The sequence below is a fragment of the Dromaius novaehollandiae genome, chromosome 10, assembly GCF_036370855.1.
Source record: "Dromaius novaehollandiae isolate bDroNov1 chromosome 10, bDroNov1.hap1, whole genome shotgun sequence".
NCBI lineage: Eukaryota > Metazoa > Chordata > Aves > Casuariiformes > Dromaiidae > Dromaius > Dromaius novaehollandiae.
In genome coordinates this window covers 24,021,365-24,047,179 of record NC_088107.1, presented here as the reverse complement: position 1 = coordinate 24,047,179, position 25,815 = coordinate 24,021,365, and the positions used below count along the sequence as shown (strand labels likewise).

The 25,815-nt window shown below is 40.8% G+C and overlaps 1 protein-coding gene across 7 annotated transcripts in view; it reads left to right on the top strand.

Annotated features, from left to right (window-relative positions):
- The window catches only part of NEO1 (neogenin 1), a 216,225-nt gene that overhangs the window by 184,530 nt on the left and 5,880 nt on the right, over positions 1-25,815 (top strand). For 5 of the 7 annotated variants that reach the window (XM_064517635.1, XM_064517632.1, XM_064517636.1 and 2 more), the window contains exons 18-27: positions 2,272-2,410; positions 5,183-5,290; positions 8,355-8,549; positions 9,327-9,359; positions 13,343-13,411; positions 14,284-14,431; positions 16,492-16,730; positions 17,458-17,550; positions 23,400-23,558; positions 25,561-25,815. In XM_064517635.1, the coding sequence (XP_064373705.1) occupies positions 2,272-2,410; positions 5,183-5,290; positions 8,355-8,549; positions 9,327-9,359; positions 13,343-13,411; positions 14,284-14,431; positions 16,492-16,730; positions 17,458-17,550; positions 23,400-23,558; positions 25,561-25,815 (1,438 nt within the window). The remainder of the gene's footprint in view (positions 1-2,271; positions 2,411-5,182; positions 5,291-8,354; positions 8,550-9,326; positions 9,360-13,342; positions 13,412-14,283; positions 14,432-16,491; positions 16,731-17,457; positions 17,551-23,399; positions 23,559-25,560) is intronic. The other 2 variants (XM_064517637.1, XM_064517633.1) reach the window with 1 other exon arrangement.

The window sequence follows — 25,815 nt, the reverse complement described above, 5'->3', positions numbered from 1 at the left end:
AAGCTGGTAACTTCATTAAGTATGGGCTAGCGGATTGTTTGTCCTGTCCCTCTCCAGCAGCTTTGCTCTTTAGCCCACGTTTCGAGGCTGTTTGCCCAGTGGCGTCAGAGCTTCTCCGTTACACACACTGGCACACACAAATTTTATCTTCGTGTCCGTTCCCTGGTATCCAAAGCTGCATCTGTTCGGCTGGGTGTTGCATCCATCATTGTCTTCAGTAAACTGGATGTTGATACAGTTCATTCATAATTTTCTACATTCAGTCCCACTTCCTATCCTGACATTTGTAAAAGGTTTGGTTAAAGAAAAGGTTGCCTGCTTCAAATCCAGGTTCAGAGAGTCTACCTTAAGGAGCCTTATTTTCTCAAATTTATATAGAAGATGTGTCAGTCCAGAGCGTATAAACATAGGAACAGATGTGATACAGTCCCTGAAGCTAAAATAGTCCACCGTGCTTTGGACCGTGTAGTTTCACTAATGTGGATCAGAAAGCATTTTTCAAAGAACCTTTATTGGTGGAGCAGAGTTTTCCTGCTCACAGACTACCTGTAATTTATTAGCTGTGCTCTCACGCATAAGCTAAAATATTAATTCTGCATGTAGATCTTTTAGGACCGTATAGAAAGAAAACAAATTTTGCAGGGTAATATTTATGGAGTTTAATTCTATTAGGTGCACAGGGTTTAGTATCGTGGGATTTGTTGCAATCTTAAAAACAGCAAGTGGTACACGTAATGAAGGAAGCAGAGAAGCCAAGCGCTCCAGCTAGGCTTCCAGGTGTAATGTTCGAGGTGATGTGCAGTGAAACTGAAATTCTGGAGAAGAAGAAATGCTGTTTCTGGGTAAGGCAGCTTGTAATCTAAGATGCTAGGTAAAGGTTTCTTCCATGGACTGGTTATTATATAATTGTCCAGGCCAGAGTTTTTCGCAGCTTCCACTGAAGCATCTGTTATTTCCTGATGTCCCTGAGCTAGACTGCAAAAAGCCTGGATAAAATACTGCTTGGCCCTGAGAGCCGATGAACAGCTCTTCTGAACCCAGGGTTTCATGTTAGTACTAGGGAGCTTGTGTTTGATCTCGTTTTGTCGCAGAGTTTTGTATCTACTAAATGGTAATGGAGAATCCAGTGTTAATTATATTTATCATGTCTTTATTTTATTGTCTGTCCCCGGCCTGTGAAGTTTATCTGGCTAAATGCATGTCGTGACCATGCAGAATCCTTGGTACAAATCTAAGTTTCACTTGGCTAACAGAGTTTTCAGTGGGCGTAACTAAAAAGCTGTCGTTGTATACTTGAGAAATAAGGGTTTTCTCTACAGAAGTTTGTCCTTTTTTATTTGGACTATATTAGACTAGACTGGACTACATTAGTGTCTTGACGGGATGTAAATTTATTAGATAGATTCTTTTCCTTGAAGGAGAATTAGCTGGAAACAATTGTTTTTTGAAGGAAATAGTTATGTATGAATACAGTTGTTATATGACCCTGTCAGAGTTTGAAATGACTAACTCTTAGATTACTGTAGGTCTAGGTAAGGAATACAGATATATGTAGATAACCCTTTTTTTTTTTTTCTTTTTTTTTTCTTTTTTTTTTTTGTCTATAGGTAAAGAAGTTGTAACTAACTGACTGAGTTCTGAATCATACTATAAACCCTGTGTAGTTTAAGCATGTCCCTTGATAATCATTCTTCCTGAAAAAACCCACATATTAATAAAGCTTCATTTTCTTCATGTCTCTGAGCACCTACATCCTCAGTTGATTTTTTAAGTATGTTTAAAATTCACTGAAAATTCTAACATGGATATGGAAGGAAGAAGATCTGGATTTCAAGAAGGGCGTTTATTGTTAACTGTGCTTTATTGTTTTCCCTAGCTAGATGATTTAATGAAATACTGTAAATTAACACACACACACACGCGCACACACACACGCACACACACACACACACACACACCAAGCAGCCGGTGATTCAGCCTGCTGCATAACAAGTGTGCCCTGGACATTATATTGCTTTTTTAATTTATAATTGACTGTTATTAAATGCTCTTGCTGACTGCAGAAATAATTTCTCGTTTAGGATAAAACAAGTGCTACATTACTACTTGATTAATGAATTTGCATGAGAAAGCGAAAAAGAGAATTAATGATGCTGGTTATCAAAATGTAGCAATGTTAAAATGTTTTAAACACCTGCCTGAGGCAAAGGTGTCTGAGAGTTAGTGACTTGACGTTTTTCAGAAGTTACTGACACTTTGCTTTTCTTTCAGACTGCAAATGCAACCACTTTGAGCTATTTAGTGACCGGGTTAAAACCAAATACCTTGTACGAATTCTCTGTGATGGTGACGAAAGGGCGACGATCGAGTACCTGGAGTATGACAGCACATGGGACAACTTTTGAATTAGGTACTTGTGTCTTTCCGGGAAGGCTGATGCTTCTGGCAACATGCATCAAATCTAGTCTGCCAGAATCCTGGAAGAGGGAGTGCAGATATTTAAAATGATTATGTTGATGAATACTTGCTGGGTTTTTTTTTCTTTATAGTTTAGTCAGAAATCCTGATTAAAAAACAACAAGGTACTTCAAAATTCAAAGGCGTGATTGCATCCAAAAGGATTTCCATCAAATCACAGAGATGTAATAAATAATATGCCGCAGTTCATGGATGGGAGAGGAAAAAAGCAGCATACTTTTGAAACATCTCAGATACAGCACATCAATAGCAAATACAAACAGCATAGTTTAGCCAATGGTAGTTAAAACTGGATATAATTATGATGATAACCATTATAGAGTAAGAAAGCTCGTGAGGCAGGAGTCAAAAAAAAATCCCAGTTGGAATTAAGACATGAAAATCAGCTCTGAATTCCTACTCTTTGACCTGAATTGCCATTGCAATTCTTGGTGTAGAAATGACGCACTCCCAAAGTACAGAACAGAAGAGGATCACAGCTGCTGGGAGGAACGTGGGCCTGTGGCATAACTGCGACTGCAGAAGCTTTCATGGGCCGGACCTGTCCCTCACTAGCTCCATTGAGTCTTTCTGTGATTAAATTTATTGCTTATTGTGTTTATGGTTTTGTTTATTTGAACTGTACGTACAATAAGGAGCCTATCCAAATTGCTGTATAGTTCTGACACCAGTTTAAGGTAGTGCAAAAAAATCAAGTATGCAAAGAATCGGTCAGGGCATCCAGATGCTGTAACACAAGGAGGAAAAAAAGCAAAACTTAAACTAGGATAAAATCAAAAAACTCCTAACTTACTCTGAAGTCCCATATACCCTTAGTGATCTTCAGTTGCTTTGAAATCATTGTCTTAGGTCTTGGTGGGAATCCCGTTCATGTGTTCTCCCAGAGGTGGCCCGCTTTGTCCGAAAGTATTGCACTGAAAATCCCGAGACCTAGAGCGGCGGCAGCTGCCGTTGCAACAGCCCAGGTCAGGGAGTAAGGCATGGTTCCCCTCGCAATTGCTGTGCACACCCAGTGCTCAAACACTTTATTTGGTATTTTTGCTGCCACACATACAGTTCTCATCCATAGCTCTACAATAAGAATAGGGACTGTAAAAGTTGCACAGAAAAGTTCTGAAAAGAGAATTTCAAACAAAAAATACGTGAGCGAGGATGAAACGTCAAGTTTTGTGTCTTCTGTTTAAATAGAAAGCTAATTCCTAATCTGTGTTGTTGCAGAGAAATACTTGAAAAGATGACCTAAAAGCTTGAGAACTAGGAGGAAAATAAAATAAAAAAAAAGGCTACATTTATTTTCTCCTAACAGATCTTGTGATTTATACTACTCGCCAAATTCCTGAGTGTGTGACTCATTATTTTGAGTACTCATGACTAGCAGCGCTGTATAGGACTTACTTCTCAACTAATACTGAAGAAAAACACAGGATACTGGTTTCAGTGTTGGTCTGCGCATTGGTAATCTCTGGAGGGCCTAATCCTGATTTTTGTCTCTACCTTACTGTAGGGCTTTGAAGCATGCTTTGCTTGAGTTCATTTCTGCTGAGCGTGTGTTTAAGAGTTTTGGATAATAATCACACCAATTTTTGAGCTTCACTTTCACCATCCCTGGTTTCTAGCTATATTCTGCCGAGGGACTATAGGTGGCCACCTCAGAGGATGGAAAGATTAATTTCTAATAGGTAGCAGACAAAAAGCTCTTTAAATGTGGAAGGCATTGTGTAAGCTCTAAATATTACTGTTACAGTATTAAATATCCAAGGCAGATTTACTCTGCTAAAAGTTACCTAATTAGAAGTCTCGTGTTTTTCATAATGTGGAGGCCCAACTGTAGCTGGTTAATGCACCTTTGGAGATGTTGGCTCTGTGCATTTGAAAGCCATTAATCTAAGCCCCAGCTGGATATTTTAGTTCACAGTGAGAGAGGTCTCAGGTTTCAGTCTTTTGCTGGAGTGGCTCATGCAGTTTTCTGAGTTTTAGGCAGGAGAGGCCTGATGGGGAAAAAGAGTTCTCTCTCTCGCTCACTGTCAGGCAACCCAAGGAGTAAAGTTGGACAATTGTGTTCAGCAAATACTTCTAGATTTTAAATGCCTCTGTGGTGCAGATTTCCTTGCAAATCACAGTTAGATCATTCATAAAGTAAATTAGCAATTATTGGTTGTGATTCTAAACCTCAGGTGGATTGTGCTGATTCAGATTTGAGGGGAAAATTGGCATTGCTAGGTCTTGGTCCCATCATAAACCTCAAAATACGGAGATACTTGGTATGTCTGTGCATGTAGGATGTATTTATTTCACAAGTTCATCTAATTTTCCTTATGACCAAACTAACGCAGGTTAGGAGTCATTAACCCTAACCTATTTGAGTTCTGCAAAGGCAGCATTTTTTGGAAGACACATGGGTGCATTCAGTCATGAATCACAGCATCTGTCGACAGAAACGCTGCAGAAACAGGTAACTTCTTATGGAAAGGAAATACTGCACACCAGATGGCATTTGCCAGTTTAATGGAGTAAGTCAGTGTAAATCAGTACACTGTGCTGGTAGCTTTACCTGAAGATGAATGTTCTGAATTTTTATTATCGTATGCGCCTTTCTTTCAATGGTAACATATTTAAATAGCAGAAGTGCTGAGATTATTTTCTTATATCCAGTGAAATTGTGCAACATGATAGTCTGATCGTCTGTTTTTTTCTTTGTTTGTAGTTCCTACTTCTCCTCCTAAAGATGTAACTGTGGTGAGCAAGGAGGGAAAACCTCGGACAATAATTGTAAACTGGCAGCCTCCGTCTGAAGCCAATGGCAAAATTACAGGTGCAGTTTGCATGAGTTATAAAGGTGGATATAAGGTGCTCGGTTAACAGAATATAATCTACATGCATCCTTGAAAATGTACCATACTTTCTTTATCCTTGAGCTATCCAAGAGTTCTGTATCATCTTTGTTAATCTTTTTAGGTAGCTCAGATTAATTATTTACTTTTGTACCTAGTGAAAATACATTAAGATACAAACAATAGCTGCAGTGTGAAGTTGGCATCTAACCAGAAGTATAATTGAAAGTTCAAATATCTCAGCAACCTTGGTCTTCCTCAGCTTGTGCTACTCTAATAGCCCGCCTCCAGGAATACCATCTGCAATGCATCTGGCCCAGAGTCTTTGATTCGGAAGTTTCTGTTCCAGTGCTCTTTGTCATCTTTGTGCCACTCCTAGAGGCTTGAAGCCAGCGTATTAGCGACTGAAGAATTCCTCCGCTGACTTGATGATTAGGAGTAAACTATTATCTGGCTTTGTAATTGCATCACTTTCATGTAGGATAAGTCATTTTAGAGAAAATAATAATTACCACTTTTCTTTCTGTAAGAGTTCTCTTCATTTGGATTGCCATTTCTAAAGGCTTTCTGAAATAATTCACTTGCTTTACTTTTTTTTTTTTTCCTGGCTGTAAGCTTAAAGCAGATTTTGTTGGCATACAGTGTGCAGTGTTTGAATTTTGCTTGTGTTACTGGAATCGACTGTGGTGCAGAATCAAGCCTTGGAAATCAGTCACCAGCTGAAGAGTCTGAACATGCAGTACTGTAGCCCAGGTTGTAGACAGGAGACTAAAACTAATCAGATTCATCTGAAAAGGCAGAATGTTGAAGAATCTGTTCTTAATAATTACCATGAACTTTGAAGTAAATGGGAGGAAAGGCCCCTAAAAAGCACAGGGCGTTCAGCATGCGGCCCGAAGGCTGCGGGTGGGACAGTGTGGATGTAGCGGTAGGGCTGTATGTCTTTTTGGAACCAGTGTGGCAGGAGGGGTTGTGCATTGTGCATTGCTCTTCACGTGATCCTGTGCCAAGTGTGCCCCACAAGTGGAGATACGAAGATGCAGCTGGAAAAGACCAGCTACTCACACTGCAACAGCAGGTCCGAATGAGCTATCTGTGTGTCTCTGTATAGTTGTTTATATTTTCATCTTTCTCTATTTTCATTTATCTCTATAAAGCAAATTGGGGGTTATTTTATTATCAGCTAGATGTTTCCTCTATATCTAGAGGCAGGTTTGGCCAGAGAAACAAAAGCCTTTGTCCTAATTGCAGGTTAAAGCACTTGGTTGCTAGTGCTCAATCTGGATCACTCAGACGTGTGTGAACTGTAAGGCACAGATATCCCCAGGTTGTGTATATGCTCTTAGAAAAGGTGAGCCTGTCACCTCCGTTGTATCAAGTGTGTATGCGAGAAAATGTGCAAGGAGATCAGCGTTTACTTATAAAGTGTCATTAGCAAAATTACCATGAAAAGGTAATTTTCCAGGTAAAAAAAATCTCCTTGCAATTTCTATACCATAAAGGAAAGCCTCATGTTGATTCACACACGTTGAGTGGAAACGTGTTGTATTCATTAGTTTTTGCATAAGCAAAACCAGCTGAATGTTTTCTAAAAAAAATGGTTTTTTGTAAGTTGTTTTGCTCCCAGGCTGCCTGAGTCCACCAAACCTTAGAATTCAATTTGCCAAGGGCGCTGTTGCGAATTTTCGGGCACGTGTGAACCGAGTGCCCTCTGGTGGAGACACCCAAAATCTGGCATGATTATTAGCTCAGTCCATTCTGTGCATTTAATGGCAGAAAAGCTACGTGAGGCTGTAATTCCATGCACTAGATCGCACGCCTTTAGATTGCTTGTCTTTTCCATTTTAATCTGCATTCAGTGTGGGCAGGATGGATGTGAAGCGCTGGAATGGGCTAAGCTGGGCTCCAGCAGCTTTTGCTGCCCAGCGTGTGCGACTTGCCCGCTAACTAGTATGGTTGTGAGTAAACTCGGAGGCCTTGTGCCGAGCTGCGCTGTTAACTGTCACTACGCTCTATATAGTGCTCTGAACTGTCACTATATATGTGTTGTCCCATTTGTAACCCATCCAAGTAGCAAACTGTTAAATCTACTCCCCGGTAGCTAACAGTATCACGAAGGCAAGAAATAAGCTACGTCAAGCCTACAACTGGTGTTTCACACATCTCCCTCCATGCCACGCTGATTACTGTGATGTATGTGAATTTGGGGAATCGGCAATATTTCTGATTGCTTTAAAGAAGTGGAAGTTGCTCTGGCGAACGAGCATCCCCTCCCTGCTCATACCCCGCAGCCAGAGAGGCTGTGGAACAAGGGAAGTAGCAAGTTGTGCTCATGTATTTCCTCATAGAGATTCATCAGGCTGATGACCTGGCCCCATATTTGTGCAAATGAGGATATATTTTATGGTAGGGTCCTATGTTGCTCCTTAAATAGCAAAAAATTAGAGAGCTTTTACTTCATCTTGCTTGGTATGTGTAGTATATATAATAAAAGATCATATACTCTTCTCATATCTTATTTCTATGCTAAGCAAGATTGCTTTGGTTCTCTTTAGTTTATAGTTTTCTTTGTTAATAAACTGAAAACTAATACATTTTAATTATTTTATAATGATAAATAAGCTGTGCATGAGAATGTTTCTTTGTTTTAAGGTTATCAGTTTTCTCTAAGCACTAATTCTTTGCTGATGTTTTTGTAATAGTAGCTTTATGTTTTTTATGTTGCTTGGACTATGATCAGGTAAAGACATGGAGATGAGGAATTTCTCCATACTTGGATGAATAGTGGTTAAAAATAGCTTTGATATTTCAAATGGCTTTTTTTCCTCTCAACATATGGCTTAAAATTTGAGATGGGAAAGCTGTCTAATACCCGAACGCATTCTTAGTCTTTGAAAAAGTAAGAATACGTTTTCAGAAAACCCATAATCATTTAGCTGTGAAATATCATTAGTAGTTGAGAGAACTTTTGGTGTTAGATCTTATGAATGTTCTGTTCTTCATGCATAATGGTGGTTCTTCTTTTTTCTTTTTTCCTTTGAACAGGATACATCATTTACTACAGTACAGATGTGAATGCTGAAATACATGATTGGGTTATTGAACCTGTCGTGGGAAACAGACTGACCCATCAGATACAAGAATTAACCCTTGATACACCCTATTATTTCAAAATCCAGGCTCGCAACTCCAAGGGCATGGGGCCTATGTCTGAGGCAGTTCAGTTCAGAACCCCGAAAGGTAAAGTATCAGGAATACGTAAATACCTTCTCTGTCATTTTCTGATGAAAGCCATATAGGGATAAATACCAATAGCATGATTTTTTTATTTAAGCTGGAAAAGACAGGAAGAAGATAGAGTTTGATTAGAAGAAAATTTTCTCTTGAGTTGCTCTTGCATGTAGTTAATACATATGCAAATATTTTTCAGCTGTTTGCTTAGACGTGTTGTTTCAGAATTATTGGTAGGCCGTTAGGTGAACAAGTTATGAATGCTGAGGGTCCACATCCTAAATGTGCTTTTTAGAAAGCTAGTTTCTGATTGCTTTAAGATTTTAGGTTGCGTGTGGCATCTGCCCATGATGAAATGGTACCAAGCAGCAGGATCTAGAGTTGGTAGCCAGCAAACGACTGTACTCTAAAGACTTGGATGATATAGTGTGAACTAGTGTGACGCAACAGGCTCTTTAATCTGCTTGGTGCTGGCTAACTGGTGAAATATTAAGACGGCATGATACTTGAAAAATCTCGTACTCCGGAAAGGGGATGAAAAACCCTTATTGTGGGAGGGAGTCGGAGGTAAATGTACTCTGAGGAGAGATGAAAAATAACCTCAAAAATGTTATGAGTAGATTTTCAAACCATACTTTTTCCATGTGAGTATTTGTGGTTAAAAATGAGATCTTAACTCTTAACTAAGTTTATTTATATTATGTGAAACTTCAGATTCTGTCTGTCACTCCTTCAAGCCTTGTGATCTTTCTCTTGTTTTTTCCTTCCCTGTGCTTGTCCCAGTAGCTGAATCCTCAGATAAAATGCCTAATGATCAAGGTAAATGAATAGCCACGCTTTCTCTTTTATTCCATCTTTTTCATGTTTTGTTTTTCCTTTTCATGTGCTGTTGCATTTCTGAAACGAAACAAGTTTCTGCTGCTCTAAATGTAAATGAGCAGGTTCCTGTTGTGCTTTTTATAGTGGAAGGTCTATTTGTGGTTGGGGCGTTAGGAATATAAAGTGATCTCTGTAGTCAGATGTCACATGAAGGGACAAAGCGGGTTGTGCCAGAGCTGAATCATTCTGTCAAAATGAATTTGGATTAAGTGATATTCCAGCCAGCCTCTGACCACTGGATGTGAGATCTCAGTATACAGAGGTGGAAGATCAAACAGTTAGTTAATTAGCATAAGTGCTGTTTTGTGAGCTCTATATCTATAATTATTTTTATAATAAAGGAAAATATCACTACTCTAGATGGCTTTTTTGCAAGCGAGATTCTGCTAGTCAGCTCATTTAGACTCCACTCTCTCCCAAAGACATAACATTAGCTGCTAAAAGCCTTAAGGTTTTAAAATGCTAACTTGAAAAATGGTAGCTTTGAGTTTACTACATCGAATTATATGGTGAATGTCCCAGAGGTATTTTTGCTTTCTTCCAAATAAGCTACAAGCCCAATAAAAAGTGGAAGAATTAGTCTGAAGGGAGGAGTTCAAAAGGACATTGGCAAGCATCTTAGACATACAATTAAATAGATCCTAAAGGGATTGAGAATGAGATATTTTAACTTGTTTTTGAACCTGTTACTTAGCAGTAATTTATTAAATATGCTTTTACCTTTGGGTTTGCTACCTCTGTACCAAATACTGTTGATCTTAGGCTGTTACAGAGCAAATTCATATCCAGACTTCCATAACAGAGATACTAGGTGAGATTCAGGATTGTCAGGGGGGAAGCAGATGTTCGCCATGGCATCGCTAGCTCTCTGTTGCAAGTGGAGCAGAATAGGGAAAGATTAAAATCTGTGTTTTATTTAAAAGTTGCTGTTTTCTCTTCTGCACATTTCTTCTAACTTCATTTCAGCAGATAATTAATCTCGTCACCCAACATTATCATCCTAAAGTAACATTTTCTCCCAGTAACAATTACTTTAATGTTTATAAAACTGTATAATTTATCAATCATAAAAGCTTACCTCCAAGTCAAGAGATTTTGTTTCAGGATACCTATAAGAGCACTCAGAGGCTACAAATCATTGCAGTGGGTTAAATGCAGCAAAGGAGAATACAAGCTGAAGAGCAGAAAAGCTTGCTCTGTGACAAGATCATCAAAGTGCAGACGCGTGTCCTTCAGGAAGTAGCAGACAAATTATTTGAGACTGGAGAGAAAAACACTGCAGCAGGGTTGACTCGCTGGCCTTTCAGCCTGCTTAGTGACTCTTGTCTTTCCTCTTGCCTGCTTTAATATTTTTCCTTCTGTATGAAGTATGTTGTTCTTCGACACACTTCTGTAGCGCAGGTACCAGCTTCTATTAGGAGAGGTCACCAGCTCATGCGGTTGGGCTTCAGGGATTTGCACAGACCTAGTACAAAACCAAAGGTTAAGATACCTAATCCTGGTAAACCTATGTTGAAAAGAACACAAAATAAAATGTCTTGTCCAACTGCCAGATACCTCATGGGCAACACAGAGGTAACTGAACTAAAAAATTGAACAATTTCAAGTAAACTTAAGCCATTCCTTGATACAGAAGAAAATGGAAAAACCTCAGTAACAGCCTTCATAAGACCCTGGAAAATAGGCTGGTATGCACACAGAAGGTGGAGCACGTGCATACGCGTGTTCAGAGCAGGCTGTGGCGCAGTAGCGGCAAGGTTTCTGATCCTTGCAGTGGCATGATTAGGTGCTGCAAAGAAGGGTGGTGAGGTCCAGCCTTCACGCCAGCAAGAACCGTAGGGACCAGTCAGGTCGTCTTTCAGGTAGCGTTACATATGGAACGAGCTGCCCCTATTTAAAGGCTAAACTGGTGATCCCTGGTTGCTCCGGTATTTAGGAACCTAAATCTCGCTGTATTTTGCAAACTGACTTTGTGTGTTGAAGTTAACTTTGCTTCTTTGGAAACACGCACTCACTGCTCCATGGGCACCACACAGTTAGGGCCAATATCAGGTGTCCCTGAACTCTACAAGGATCTCAAGACCCTTTAGAAATCACTGCTTTCCAAAATGCTGGTTTTTCCCACTGGCTGCCAGCATTTTCTTCATCATCTAAGTATGATTTATATTTTGTCACATACACCTCCCCCCAACATACGTGTTTATAAGCCCTGCCGGTGCCTGGGCGAGTAGATACACTGTTCTAGTGAGTGCAGATCGTCCGATAAACTGCGCTGACTTAATGCGTTATGCCCACATTTACTGCATGATCCCTGTTGGTCTGTGCAGGTGACTTTGCCTGTCTTATCTACTCAATTATTTTTTGTCATCGGTTAACTTTAGTAGCAATTATTTTAGCTTTCTTTCACAGTGTTAATTAAGATACTGAATTACACTTGGCCAAGCACAGGTCTTTGCGGCACCTCGTTAGAAATATCCCTTATGAATAATGATTCTGCAGTTATAATTCTTATTCGTATCAGTTAATTGGTTGATAATCTTGTTAATATGTGCCACATTGCTTTTTTATTGTGCTATTTTTAACGAAGCACTGTACAGTGCTCAGTAAAATGTTTATAGAAGGCTAAATATAGGAGGTCTGCATCGTTACCCTTACCAACAAAATTTGTAGTCTGACATTAAGTTTGTTTGGCAATAACTTTTCAGTAAAACAGCGTGGCTGGGCATGAACTGTGCTATCATCTCCTATCCATCAACCTTTCCGTGAACTTGTTCCTGCGTTCAGGATCCAGCTACTGCACTGACAATACGCAGGGCTGCCTATTTGTCCTTTCGAAATATAGTCAGTTATTTTTATTCCCTCGCGAAGCTGCCCCGGTGCTCCAGCATGCCTCCAGTGCTAGGTTCAATGGTTCATAGAATTTTTCAGCGAGTTTTTTCAGGTCTCTTTGGTGGCAGCTATCTCATCATACAGATCTAAGTATATTAAATATATGCTATTTAAAATTGTTGGATTTATTTCGTTGTTGCTGCAAAATTATTAGTCCAGTGCTTTAAAAACAGAATATGTTTCAACGGAATGCAGTTGTCCTCTCCAGACAAGCAGGTGCAATATATCTATTTCGTTATAGATTTGTCCCGCAATACATCATTTCCATTATTTAGACTACATCTAATTCCTTATTGTAACATGTAAAAAATTCTTTCTTATTGTCCTTCTTGGGATTTGATCAGTATTTAGTTGGTACTTTTCGCTGTTCCTACCAGTCGTCCTTATTTCACAATTACTAATTCAGTCTGTGATACTAACTTCAAAATTCCCATTTGTTACACATCCTTTAACTGCTATTTTACTTAGCGTGGACTTTTAACTAAAAAAAGCTTTGTTTCTGATTGTGAAACTGTAGTATTGGGAACAATGTTTTTTGTGGTTTTGGCTTTTTGCATGCAGCAGTGTAAAAATGTGCAAAGTATTATGAATTCCTAAAACCAGACATAGGTCGTTCTTTGCATCTTGCTGTATGCTTCCCCTACTTCAGTATTTTTAGCATTCGTGGCAATTTTGCATTAGCGTATTTTACTCAAAACATGGAAGTGAAAGAACCAGGACTTTTTTTGCTGGAAGCATTCTGCTAACTCAGTGGAGGTCTTGACACTGGAGTTGAACTTGTGGCTTCATGCACCTCGCTGCAGCAGCAAGTGATATACATTAGACCTGACTTTAAAAAGGGGGAAATACTTAGGAGAGTAGAGAGAGGATTGCATTTCAGTGGTTAGTTTAGCACTTGCATTCAAAATGGTTCAGACAGAAGTTCTGAAAAGACTACCGTAGAAATGAAAGCGTGTGGGTTCGTGTGTGTGCACGTGTGTGTATATATGGATATAGAGAGAGATATATACTTATTACATATATGACTTTTTCAGCTTCAGGATCTGCAGGAAAAGGAAGCCGCCCAGTGGACCTAGGGCCAGATTACAAACCACCGCTCGGTGGTAAGTGTTGTTATAAAGCTTTTCAAATTAAATGCGGCGTCCTTTGATATTCCACTTAGAATAGTGAACTGTCTACAACCCTGATTACACCTGTTTCAGTAACTTTTGTCTTTGTATGGTGATAGCCGTTCCCACTGAAGAAACTGTGTCACACTCCTATCATAAAGTTCTTGCCTACTATGTGGGGTATATGTAGAAAATAGTTACATGCATTTAAATTTCAGTCTCGATAGCACATTTTCCTTGTTTACTTTAAAATGGCTGCTGCAGTGCACAAGTGCAAAATTAATTCAGCAAGAACAGATTAGGGAGGGAAAAATTCCTTCTCCCTTTTAGCACTGAGCATTGTGGAAGCCTTGCCCTGAGGTAACACTCATTACTGCTACGTCAAATGTGTTGAATCATCATTTCATCAAATTGCATCAAATGGGTGAATTTTGTTCCCGAGGAGAGTGACCGCTGCAGAATACTGATAGAGACTCGTGTCTGTGTTGTGTGCGAGGGAATGCCGGCTGTGCTGCAGTTGTAGCAGAGCCCCAGGTTAACTCTGCCAGGCGCTAACCTACTGAGTATTTTTATGATAACTATCTGAGTAGGGCAAACATAAATTCTTATAGACTGTCAGTTGGAAATAGATCTATAAGGCACCTTATAGATTTAACAATTGCACAGAAACACAATTGACTAATGGCAAAAAATAAGGAAGCAGTAGAAATCCTATCAGATAAACCAACTTTTGCCTTCTGCTGATCTGTATGATATTGCCATTCTTTGGCCAGTGTTGACTGCTTTTTGCATTCTTTGATGGGAAACTTTTCCGACTGAACGCCATATAATAAATGTCCCCTTTCTCCCCACTCTAACTCTTACAGGCAGTAACAGTCCCCACGGAAGTCCTACCTCTCCCTTGGATAGCAACATGCTTCTTGTCATCATAGTGTCTGTTGGAGTGATTACCATTGTGATAGTGGTGATAGTTGCTGTCTTCTGCACTCGTCGTACTACTTCTCACCAGAAAAAGTAAGATTCCTGTGCAGGACTTTGCCCTGTCCTACCTTTCTCACTTTATTCTATTATTTAATCTTTTCTTTAGGATGCTTTGGAGTTTATTAATTTTGAGTATTGTGGGCTGTAGAAATTCTGTTCGGACAACTAATTAGCTGTGCAGTGTTGTGACATGAGTTTGAATTTAGCATTCAGAGAAGATAACTTAGCTGTATTGATGCATGTTATCTTGCATGTGATGATGATGTTTTTCTGCTTTTCCTAATCAGTGTTTCAGTTCACAAACGATCAAGATAAGCATTCACAGGCAAACCGGGAAAATATTTCATACAGACCTGCATTTGCCCCTCTCTGAGGCGAGATTGTTGGTTAGAATACTGGGATTATTTTATGTTCTTTTTTTTTTTTAAATCAGCTCATGGTGTTTGGAGTAATCACACCATTCTCTGGTGAATATCTTGCTGGAAGTTTAAATGGTCTTCTAAGGGCTGACATCTCTCATCATGCAGCTTCCTTCACTACTTACACCACAGGATCAAAGGCAGAACTAATTCAGGCAGAGCAGCACGCAAAGTTGGATGTTCTGTTTCCAAAGTTGAGCTGATACATCTGTGCAGAGCTGGGTGAACTCGGCAGCTCGGGCAGGTTCTGGTTCCCATTCTTAGCCTGTATTTCCTTGTGCAGCACAGGTTTCCAAGCTGTGCATGACAGTATCTGACTTCAGCTAGATTACTGGAGTGGAATCTGAACCTGGTGCTGGACCTCTTAGAAAAGTGTTCTGAAATCCTAAAGATAGGTGTACATCTGAATTCTCCCTTCACACACCAAAATTAAGACTACAGCAGGGATGCTTCGATTCAGAGGCCAAATATCACTCCTGAAGGTTGTTGCTTCTTCATGTTCTTTGAAAAAACTGAAGAGCTGAAACCTTTTTTTTAAGTTTTGAAAGTCTGTTATGCAAAACAGAGTTTTAAGAAAGTGCTTAAAAGCCAGGCTTAGAAGGTATCCTCCACTTGTTTTGCTGAAGTTGAACCGTTCTGCAAGAGTGCAAGTTCTTCAAGAGAAGGGAGCAAAGATGTACGCGTGATAGTCTAGCAACTGGGGGAAGTGCTTGGGAGAGGGAAGAGTTCAAGGTCCTGTGCCCAAGACAAGTTATTCATTTCTCAAAGAGCAGAAACAACCTTGTGAAATCTTGTCATTCTTTCCTCAGTTTGCAATTGCCACCTCTTCTATGTGCAGTAACCCACAACCAGTGAACAACCTCCTGATCTGCTTCATTCTTTCAACTCCGCTGCTCAAAGCAGAACGCTGGGATTTGAGCGTGTCTGGCTGCGTATCACCTACATGTTCACTGATATTTTTAAAAATTTATTTATTCATGTCTTAGCCGTTTCCAGCAAGTGTGCTACCCAGACAGAACGCCTTCCTCCGTGGTTGCCAGAATCCCAAGTGAGGCATGTGTGTACAGAGGGGAGTGTTGGAGCTCTGTATTTTACTTTTCTAAAATTCCTTTGTGTCAAATGTTTGCCTCACAAACACTCCCTCTCGTTGGCTGCTGATGCTGCTCTACAACGATGAAAAAGCACATTAGTTAGATGTGTCTGACCTGGGTAAAATGAACATTCTTGACATTAGTCTTTAGAGTTAACTATCCTATTGGGATAACTGGCTAATTCCACACTCCTCCTTACTGCTCTTATTTGAGGTTGTTTGTAAGCCCAGGAGTACAGCACAGCATGGTTTACATACACTTCATGTTTAGAATATTGTCTTAATAACCATAAGCACTGGAAACTTAATTTTTGTTAATGAAACCTCAGACTGTAGGGCACAGTTCTGCAGCATGTGGTAGCATTTCAGACCAAAATCATGGCATCAGAGTTGCCGAATATGCAGTGCTATGCATTGAGATGTCAAATCTGCTTGTATTGAAAATTCAAAGCTTCCTGCCCAGTTGGGTAGTTCTCACTCAGCTGGATACAGGATCTGAAAGAAATCTCAGTGAAAATTTGCCCTTTTCAACAAGTAAAGAGATGCATACATCTAAGAACATTTCATTTGTCTTCCTTTCCAAGGAAACGAGCTGCCTGCAAATCAGTGAACGGGTCCCATAAGTACAAAGGAAACTCCAAAGATGTCAAGCCTCCTGACCTTTGGATCCATCATGAAAGACTGGAGCTAAAACCCATTGATAAATCTCCAGATCCCAATCCAATCATGACAGATACCCCAATCCCTCGCAACTCCCAGGACATCACCCCAGTTGACAATTCCATGGATAGCAATATCCATCAAAGGCGGAATTCCTACAGAGGTGAGCTATCAGCGAGTACTTTGATTCTTGTGTTTAAAATTAAGTACATTTTACTGTGTCTGGCGAAAATCACTTTCATGGCACATTATTCACTTACAGTAATCTTTCTTTTTTTGGTTCTTATTTTCTAAATAGTGTGTTTGTTTTGTGCCTAGTTCATAAGGCTCTGTGAAAAGGATGGATCGTGTATTTTAGCGAGATAACTGAGTACGCAAGAGTTAAACCATGAATTTCCCTGAAAAAGTAATGATTAGTAATCAGCAGATCAGGTAACAAGTCTCATGTTAACCTGTTGAGAGAAGTGTGTGACAGATTATTTCAGAGCTCAAACACAATCAAGTTAATGGTGCTTTAACCAGTTACTGCGCATCTTTGAGGTTTGGGCGAGTTTTTCACTCGGTGAGTAGTAACTTGTTAATCCAGCACATTTCATTCAGACTCTTTCCGCTACCAGTCATTGCCCAGAGCTGCATTTCCAGAGGCTTGTGTTTGCCTGGTGGCCTGAAGAATTTTTCCATTGCCAAACAGTCTTTACCCTAACCGTCCTCCTCTGCTCCACCTTCTAGTGGAAAAAGATGAAAGAACTGTTTTTAGCAATTGTGAGTCAAAGAACTGCTTACAAACAAGACAGCCCTCTTTAAGGATAAGAGGAGGATTGAAATCACCTGATGTGGTATCACGGAAGTCTTGCTGCCATAGTAAATAACCTTCAGTGTTCTTCCTTCAGGGCATGAGTCAGAGGATAGCATGTCCACACTGGCAGGAAGAAGGGGGATGAGGCCCAAGATGATGATGCCTTTTGATTCTCAGCCACCTCAGCGTAAGTCTACAGCCCATCTACCATGGCGTGGAATGGGGAGCACCCAAACAAGCCACGCTGATACTGTATGCGCAGGCACACACTTTCACTCACTGTCTTCCTGCCTACTTCTGATTAGCTCTGTCCTGTCTGCAGTGGAAACAGTTCAGAGGAGGCATACTGAATCCCTCATCCTGAATGCAGATTTGGCTCAAACTACAAAGAAAAACTGGGTAGCTGTATTTGAGTGAGGAGTAGGAGTGCTGCAGAAGTGGGGATGGTTAGGAATGTAGTCCAACAGTCTGTCCCAGTCTCCAGCAGGGGCAATTGCAGGTGCTTTTCAGGGAGAACATATGAGCTGGGCCACTTCTATAGTCCATTCTCCTTGTGCTCCCCCAGTGGCTACAGCTGTTACATAGGAATGGTAGAGGGTGCATCACTGCCTGGACTTTTGTTATCCATTTATTGACCTGTTGTTCATGAATACATCTCACCCCTTTCTGATTTTGCTGGTGCCGTCTGCCTCTACTCTCCTGTTGCAGCAAGTTCCAGAAGTTCACTACCTGCTGTGTAATGTCCGTCTTTCTGTAGTCTGATTTTAACCTCCTACCACTTTCGAGTGACTCGTCATTCTAGTCCTTGTTGGTGAAGAGCATTTTGCAGTCACCTTTTCTGCTGCCTTCCTGAGTTGGTAAATCTCAGTCAAATTCTTCTCCACTCTCAGCCTTCTCCTCCCCAGACCAGTCAGAGCATTTTTGGCCTCTTTGCATAAGGCAGCTACTCTGTCCCCTTGATCACTTCAGTTGCCATTCTGAGTACCTTCTCTAACTTCATTACATCCCTTCTTGAGATGCAGAGGGGCCAGAGCTGCATGCAGTGCCAAGGACTTAAATAGCAGGAAGAATGTCCTCTGTCCTGTTCTCAATGTCCTCCTTGTTGAATGACTTACTACCTTTTTTTGGCTGCTATTGTATATTGAGCTAATGATATCAGCGATCTGTCAACCACAATTCCAAGAACTCTTTCCTGAGTTGTAACTGCCACCTCTGAGTTTAGATGATTTTTCCCTCAGTGCACTACTGTACGTTGAAGCTATACTAAAGTTCACCTGCCATTTTTGCCCACTGGCTTAGTCTGTGAGGTCCTTCTGGAGCTCCTTGCCATCAACACAGCATTTGACTACCCCAAAGACCTTAGTGTTATCTACAGACTTGAAGATTTCTTTGGTCATTCCCATGTGTGGGTCATTGAGAAAGATATTAATTAAAACTAGTCCCAGCAATGATACCTGGGAGATCTCCTGATGACTCTTCTCCATCTTGAAAATTGGTCACTAAGCCCTTCCCTTTGCTTCCTATCCTTTAACCAGCTTTCAGTCCGTAAAAGAGCTCTCCCTCCAACACCAAATTAACCCTTTTACAGAAGCCATGCTCGCTCTGAATGACAATGTTTACCCCTGTCTACAGGGATCTTACTCATACCCTGAAATGCAAGACATAACTGCTGTCCCCACTGCATGGACAGCTGAGCTGTTTGTGAGGCAGTCCTTGACCTGCTGCAGTTTACAACCCACCAGCATAAGGCAAACTAAAATCAGTATGGATGTATGTAAAACACTGTAGTGGCTCAGGAGCAGCTTCAGAGACAACTCAGCTGTCCATCCAGTAGGAGAGAGTTAGAGATCTGGGGCAACATATCACCACATGTCTCAGAACAAGACATCTGTGAGCCAGACCCCTTATTTACTGAGCAGAAGAAATGGTCCCAAAGGAGTAACACTGCTCATTTTTTGGAAGGGATACTAAAAGTTTGCAATACTCAGAGTAGTTTTGCTCCACAATTTGTCTGTTGCACTAATCTACTGGAATGCTAAGCTGATATATCACTGACAGAGGCTGAGGTTTTGTGAGCCTGGCAGAGCAAACTTTAAAATGGGGCAGTGTCTGATTTGTTATTCCTTATCTGTGTGTTTTTCATACCCTATCGATTAACGATTATTGAGCAAAAGTGCTAAGTTGGAAGTTTTGTTCTGGCAGTAGCAATACGTTTTAATTATTGTAGAATATTTTAAGAACTAAACAATACCCCAGGTTTTCAAATGATGACTCTGAGATGAGAAAGGACTTTGGTAAACCTCTGAACAGCTGGACTGAAACCCTGACTTAGGACAGAGGTAAAAAAGAACAAAAGTTAATGTGCATTGGTACAACTGTGCGGCAGAATTACACAGCGCTTACTTGGTCCCAGCTTTAGACTTCCGTGAGCGTGTGCTCATGTTCATATTCAACCACGTAGCCAGGTAATTACCACCTCCAGCCAAGAACCAAGTGTTCTTCTGTTCTGTGGAGTGATTTTGGGCCAGTTCATTTTCTCTTATCTTTTTCTTTATTTACTTGAAGTAAGTGCTTGGCCTCCATGTGCTTTTTCAAGCAGCCCAATGACCTGATTAGCTCAGTTTGTGACTTTGCTGCCGTTTGCATGTTTTACAACTTTTTTACAAGAATATCATTTTTTTCCTTGGTTTTAAAGTAAGCTGATGTTCCTTGTTTTCTTACAGTTTTACATGTATTAGGAAAGAGTGGAGGAAACTTCATTTTTACTCTGATTAGTTACTTGAAAGTTCTGTCAGCTGTCAAATACAGGTGTCTTAACAAGGGACATTATAGTTACTGGATCCTGCTACTTTCCTGTCCTGTGCCAGGTGCTGCAACGTCAGGAGTTCAGACTTGCGTGACGCCTTAATGAGTTCAGACTGCAATGACCCTTCCTTTGCACTCTTCTTATATTATAAGTGTTTTTTCTCCCAATGGGATTCATTCCTTCCATGTAAGATAAACACGTGTAGGAGCTAATGCTGGAGTGTGCTGAGTGTGCTGCGTACCGCACAGAAATTGCTTAGCAAAGTGCCTCTTCTGCTAAGTTAATTCAGTGAAAAGGACACTCAGCAGCTTTTCTGATCGGTCCCACAGAGGGTGAAAGATGTGTGACTGACGCGGGTGATAAATGCAGCGGTAGTACTTCTGTGGCAGTTGCATCTTCCAGTTCCACCTATTGATGGCTTTCAGGCTGATGGGATTATGCTGGCAGAAATAGTTCTGGGTAAGATTTCTCCTTGCAGCACCAAACCCAGCTTTGACATCCTTTTGAGAAACCAACCTGCTGTTTGCTTGAAAAACATATTTATTTTCTCCCTTTTTATTAGATTCCCTTGCCCAGAAAGAAAGAACACACTGCAGACATAGCTGGCTGGGTGTGACAGGTTAGCATGGTACATGAAATGTCAGTAAGAATATGTAAGGTCTTCTGGTGCCTTAGGGCTTGTGATTGTTTCTGTGACTTGGACTTTTTGTCCTGTTCAGCAAAAGCTAAGAGAGCTTCCAACTGTATTTTCTAGTAAGTGGAAACATTACTGGAATGCTTTTAGGTACTTTTCTCGCACTGCAGTTATATTGGTTGCTCGGCCCATAACCCTGCAGAGACATTCTGAGCTCATTTTTTTGATTTTTCTCAAGGGAATACAGAAAAACTAGTTTAATATCTGCTGCAAAATTCCAGAAGCAGACTTCCCCTTTAAAGAGGAAGAAAAGCCATGTCTCTGCTCAGAGCAAAGAGGGAGTAAATAAAACACGATCATCACAGTGTAGGCACTTTTGTATAAGAAAGTACCTCGAATCCTGCTGTTTTTAGAAGACTGCCGTACATTTCATTCCTGAGCTGTATATCTGTTGCCTGGATTTACTAGACCCATTTGAAATTTGCCCACTCCAGAGATATTCCCAAGTTCCCTCTTGGTTCAGCAGATGACGGGAGCAGAAGCTGTGCAGCAAACATGACACTCCAGTGGCAGGACTGTTTAGTATGTTTAAGCCTGTGGCTGCAGATATCTTCCTGCTGTTTTTTTTCCTCATTTTAGCTTTCAGATCTAGATTTTTTACCTGTTAAATAATACATTGGAATAATTTATTAGGTTTAATTTTAGTATAATTTACAATACAACAGGAATGCTGTGTGGCTAGTTAGTCCTGGTTAGGGCTTTTTATTTCTAAATGCACCACGTTTCTCTTTATCTGGTTCTACATATGAACTTTTTGCTTCCTTGAAATTAAACTTTGCATCACGATCTTCGTTAAGAACATATAATGTGATATAAAGTTATAATGTGCTGACTTTTGTCCCCTAAGGCTATATGTGATTTAGGCCTGAAACCCAGCAAGTTGATAACAAAGTGCAGTGCATGTGCAGTGTATTTTCATTGTGGTTGCAGAAAAGTACAGGCAGTCTTTTGTATTAACAGGCATTATATTGGATAATGGTTGAAATATTGCTGAAACACAGCTGCAGGCCAGTGGTTTCTGCAAATCGAAGAAATTAAAATGTTTACACCCATAAAATCTTATGCCTTGAAATCTATATGCCTCCTGCCTTGCTGACATGTGAGACAGCTCCTGGTTTCTTTGATGACCGTTGTTTCTGCCAGAATTTCTGGCCTCCAAGATCTTGTGGTTTATTCCTCCATTTGCCAGTTCCCTGGGAGATAAAGTGGCATTTTAATCTTGCTCGAAGCTCTTAGTAAGAGTATCCGACTTTTCACAGTAACCTTTCCCTTGACAGCTATCTCACGAGGATGTACAACGCAGACCTGAGTGCTCAGTTTTAGAGTTTAGTTCCTCTTCATTTTGGAGAGTTTGATAATGGGGTTAGCTTTCCATTGAGGCAGCTTAATGGGAGACAGAAATTGGTTATTCCCAATAGCTGAAAACCTTTAAGTGTATTGCCTCCACTGATCAATTCACGTACTCTGTCCTGCTGACAGACTGTTTTCCAGGAAATGGGGATCCATATCTGATTAGTCAACCTCTGAGTTCAAACTGCATGCATCGAGGCAGGAAGTCTGAACGGGACTCACCACTTAAAAGGACAGATTTGGGTGTCATGTCATTCTTAAAAAACAACTTTCAAAGGCAGCACATCTGGGGGAATTTCAGAAAAGGTTCAAAAGATTAACAGCTACAACCTTATTTTTCTTTAGGGTGCTAGTGGTAGCACTGACATTCGGTATTTCCCTCCTGTTTTCTGTGTCGAGACACTTTCTCCTGGATCATTTGAAACAATCCAGTATTTGAGTCTGCCCTAAGAACTAAATTCTGGGTGTGCTTCTCCTCCCAGCTGGGGAGTGGTGGGAGCTTGTTTTGCTATTACCACAGGAGGGCAAGGGCAAAGGATGACTTATGTTAAGTACAAAATTCAGGTTCTTGAGCAGGAAAAACAGACAGTAAAAGAACAAAGGAAAGAAAAATGAAAAGAGCCTTCTGGTTTGAATGCATTGGAGAGCTTTACTAATTCTTTACAGGGGGACTGAATAGAGCCTTTAGTGTCATACTCTATGCTTATCATCTGTCTTGCAGTATTTAATGAAGCAAAGATGCCACATTTGGTTACAGTGTTGAGAAATTCAATGACAGCCTGAAATGATTTTGGAGTTCGAGCTCATGTGTCTCCTGTGTTAGGTCCAGCATTTATAGCACAGTGTGAAATACATGGAAGTTGTGATGGGAACAGAACTTCATTTTTCCCGAGTGTAACAGAAAGCTCTTGGAAGACGCATGTCCAAGAGAGATGCACTTTCTGCATGGGAAGAAACGAAGAGCTGTGCCTCTTTCTGGGTTTTGTTTCTTGGCATGGAAGGAGCTAAAGACACTGTGGGAAAACTGGAAATAAAGCATGGTATCTTGGTATCATTGCGAATCTGCCGAGGGGCTGGCTCCTCTGTCCGGTGGCTTTGTGGGAGAAGGGCGGGATATGGTGCGTTTCAGTACATGTGCACGCTTGTCTGTATGTTAAGCATTTCTCTGTCTTATATTCATTCACAGCTGTGATTAGTGCTCATCCCATCCATTCACTCGATAACCCTCACCATCATTTCCACTCCGGCAGCCTCGCTTCTCCAACTCGCAGCTATCTCCATCACCAGGTCAACCCGTGGCCGCTTGGCACATCCATGTCCCATTCAGACAGGGCCAATTCCACAGGTGAGATATAAATGATCAGGTAGATTTTGATTGTAATGGAACAATGAGTGAAACATGTAGAAATCAAAGCCTGTAAGACACGCATGAGCTTAACGTGGTCAGTCTCCATGGTGGTGTTTTCCCAGGGAATGTGGAATCACCGAACAGTTACTTTTCTTCCTTTCCGAGGTTATGACTCTCCTTGTGCTGAATGAAAATAAGATTAACATGATTGAGGTTTTCACATGGCAGCTGCAGCTTCAACTAGCGCTTTGTATATCTTCTTCAGTAGCGTGAATCCCAGCATTTTCTGGTTTGTTGCCAATAAAAGATCAGGGAGGGAATGGAAAAAAATTTTTTTTCTTTCCACGAAAGGCAGAGGGATGGGTTTAAGTACGAACAACATCCTTGACACTTAGGCTGAGTTTTCTCCAAAGAATTTCTTGCATAGATCAGACGTTGGTCGTTGGGATACACGATGGCGATCGTATTTTATACACACACATTCAGATAGGAAGATTCCTTATTTTAAAGCCTTTGGCCTGGGAGTCTGAAACTTCAGTTTACATCTAATTAGAACTCGCTTGCTCACTTAATATGATAACAACTTTCCTAATTAACAGCAAAGAAGGACAAAAGTCCGGCTTAGGCTCTTGAGAGCTAATATTAGTTAATCTTCCTGAAGCACACAAAAAAACTTGCTGTTTTTGTGCGGTGTTTTCAGGCTTGAGGTACAGTCAAGTGAACAGTCACTCGCAATAGTTTCTGTAATGTATTCAGTGCTTTGAGAAATTGTGAAGCACCAGTGCTGGAATCACGAATAGCTGATACCTCAAGATGGAAGGAATTCGGGGCTTCTCTTGCTGACGGTCTGAATTTTAATTCAGGTGCCACAGCCAGAGCTGTTGCCAGGAATATCTCAGTTGTTGATAGTCAAAGCATAAAACAATTCATGAGGCTGCAAATACACAGGCGAACGATGTGTTCGAGGCAGAGGTTTCCCTTGTTCTGTTCATACTGCTGAAGTAATTGGAGACGTGACTGCTCTCGCAGTCTGGATCTTTGCTGAATGTGGCCTAAGTAGGGTTGCAGTGCCGTAAATTCAAGTTACCGCGTTGTTGTTCTCCTAGATCAGGATGGAGCGTGCTGCAGCCCAACAAGGCTTGTGACTTCGTTTTAGCTTTCAACAAGTAAAGGAATTTCAAGCCTGTCTCAAAAATTTTCGTCTCTTTGGTATAGGCTACAGTGACATATGCTTAACGTATGCCTATTTAAGAGTTTCGATACTTTGAAATTCTCAAGTGTAAAATGGGGATGAAGATCTGTGTTCCATGCTGTTTCTCTGAGGCCAAGGCTGCTAACTACATCCTATCCCATATAGCTGTTGCAACGCAAAACTGTTATTTTCTTATTAGACCTATGTGCTCTAGTGAACTTTTATGTGAGACTGGCTTCCATATTACTAAATACCTCATTTTGCTAAGGCACAGGAATAGGCGGGGATGAAAGGAAGAGCATAAAAGGGCATGAAGTAGCATTAGATCAGCTTTGGGTGTATCATTTCTGTGAGGGTTCAGAGCACCTCCCAGAACAATGGAAAAATGTAAATTTTTGATAAGCGTGTTTTAGAAACATGGTAATCCTTAGATCAGTATCGTGGCCTTGGGCAGCTGCTCATTATAAGCTTTTTTTCTTTTTCTTTTTCTTTTCTCTGACTGAAAAAGAGCTGCAGAAAAAATACATCTTATAATCAGAGGGCTTTTAAAAAGCTGATCACTGTGGACTCCTCTAGTTAAGTTTACTTTGTTATTGGACAGCTGTGGCCATTTCACCTTAAAATACAATGGTTGCATGGAATTGGTGTTACTTGCTACCGAAATAGCTGCTATATGAACTCACTTCTTAGCTTATAACCGCAGTCTTGGAAAAGGTACTTGTAAACACTACTGCCTTGCTTCCATCTGCCCAAACAGAAAATTTCTGTTGAAGAAAATAAGCCACGTTTTTTGTTCGTCTGTTGTAGAATCTGTTCGAAATACACCTAGCACAGACACCATGCCGGCTTCCTCGTCTCAGACGTGTGCTGACCATCAGGATCCAGAAAGCACCACGGGCACTTATCTGGCAAACGCGCAAGAGGAGGACTCGGCTCAGAACCTCCCGACTGCGCACGTCCGTCCTTCGCACCCGCTGAAGAGCTTCGCAGTGCCGGCCGTCCCCGCAGCTGGTCCCGCGTACGATCCCGCGCTGCCAAGCACACCGTTACTGACTCAGCAAG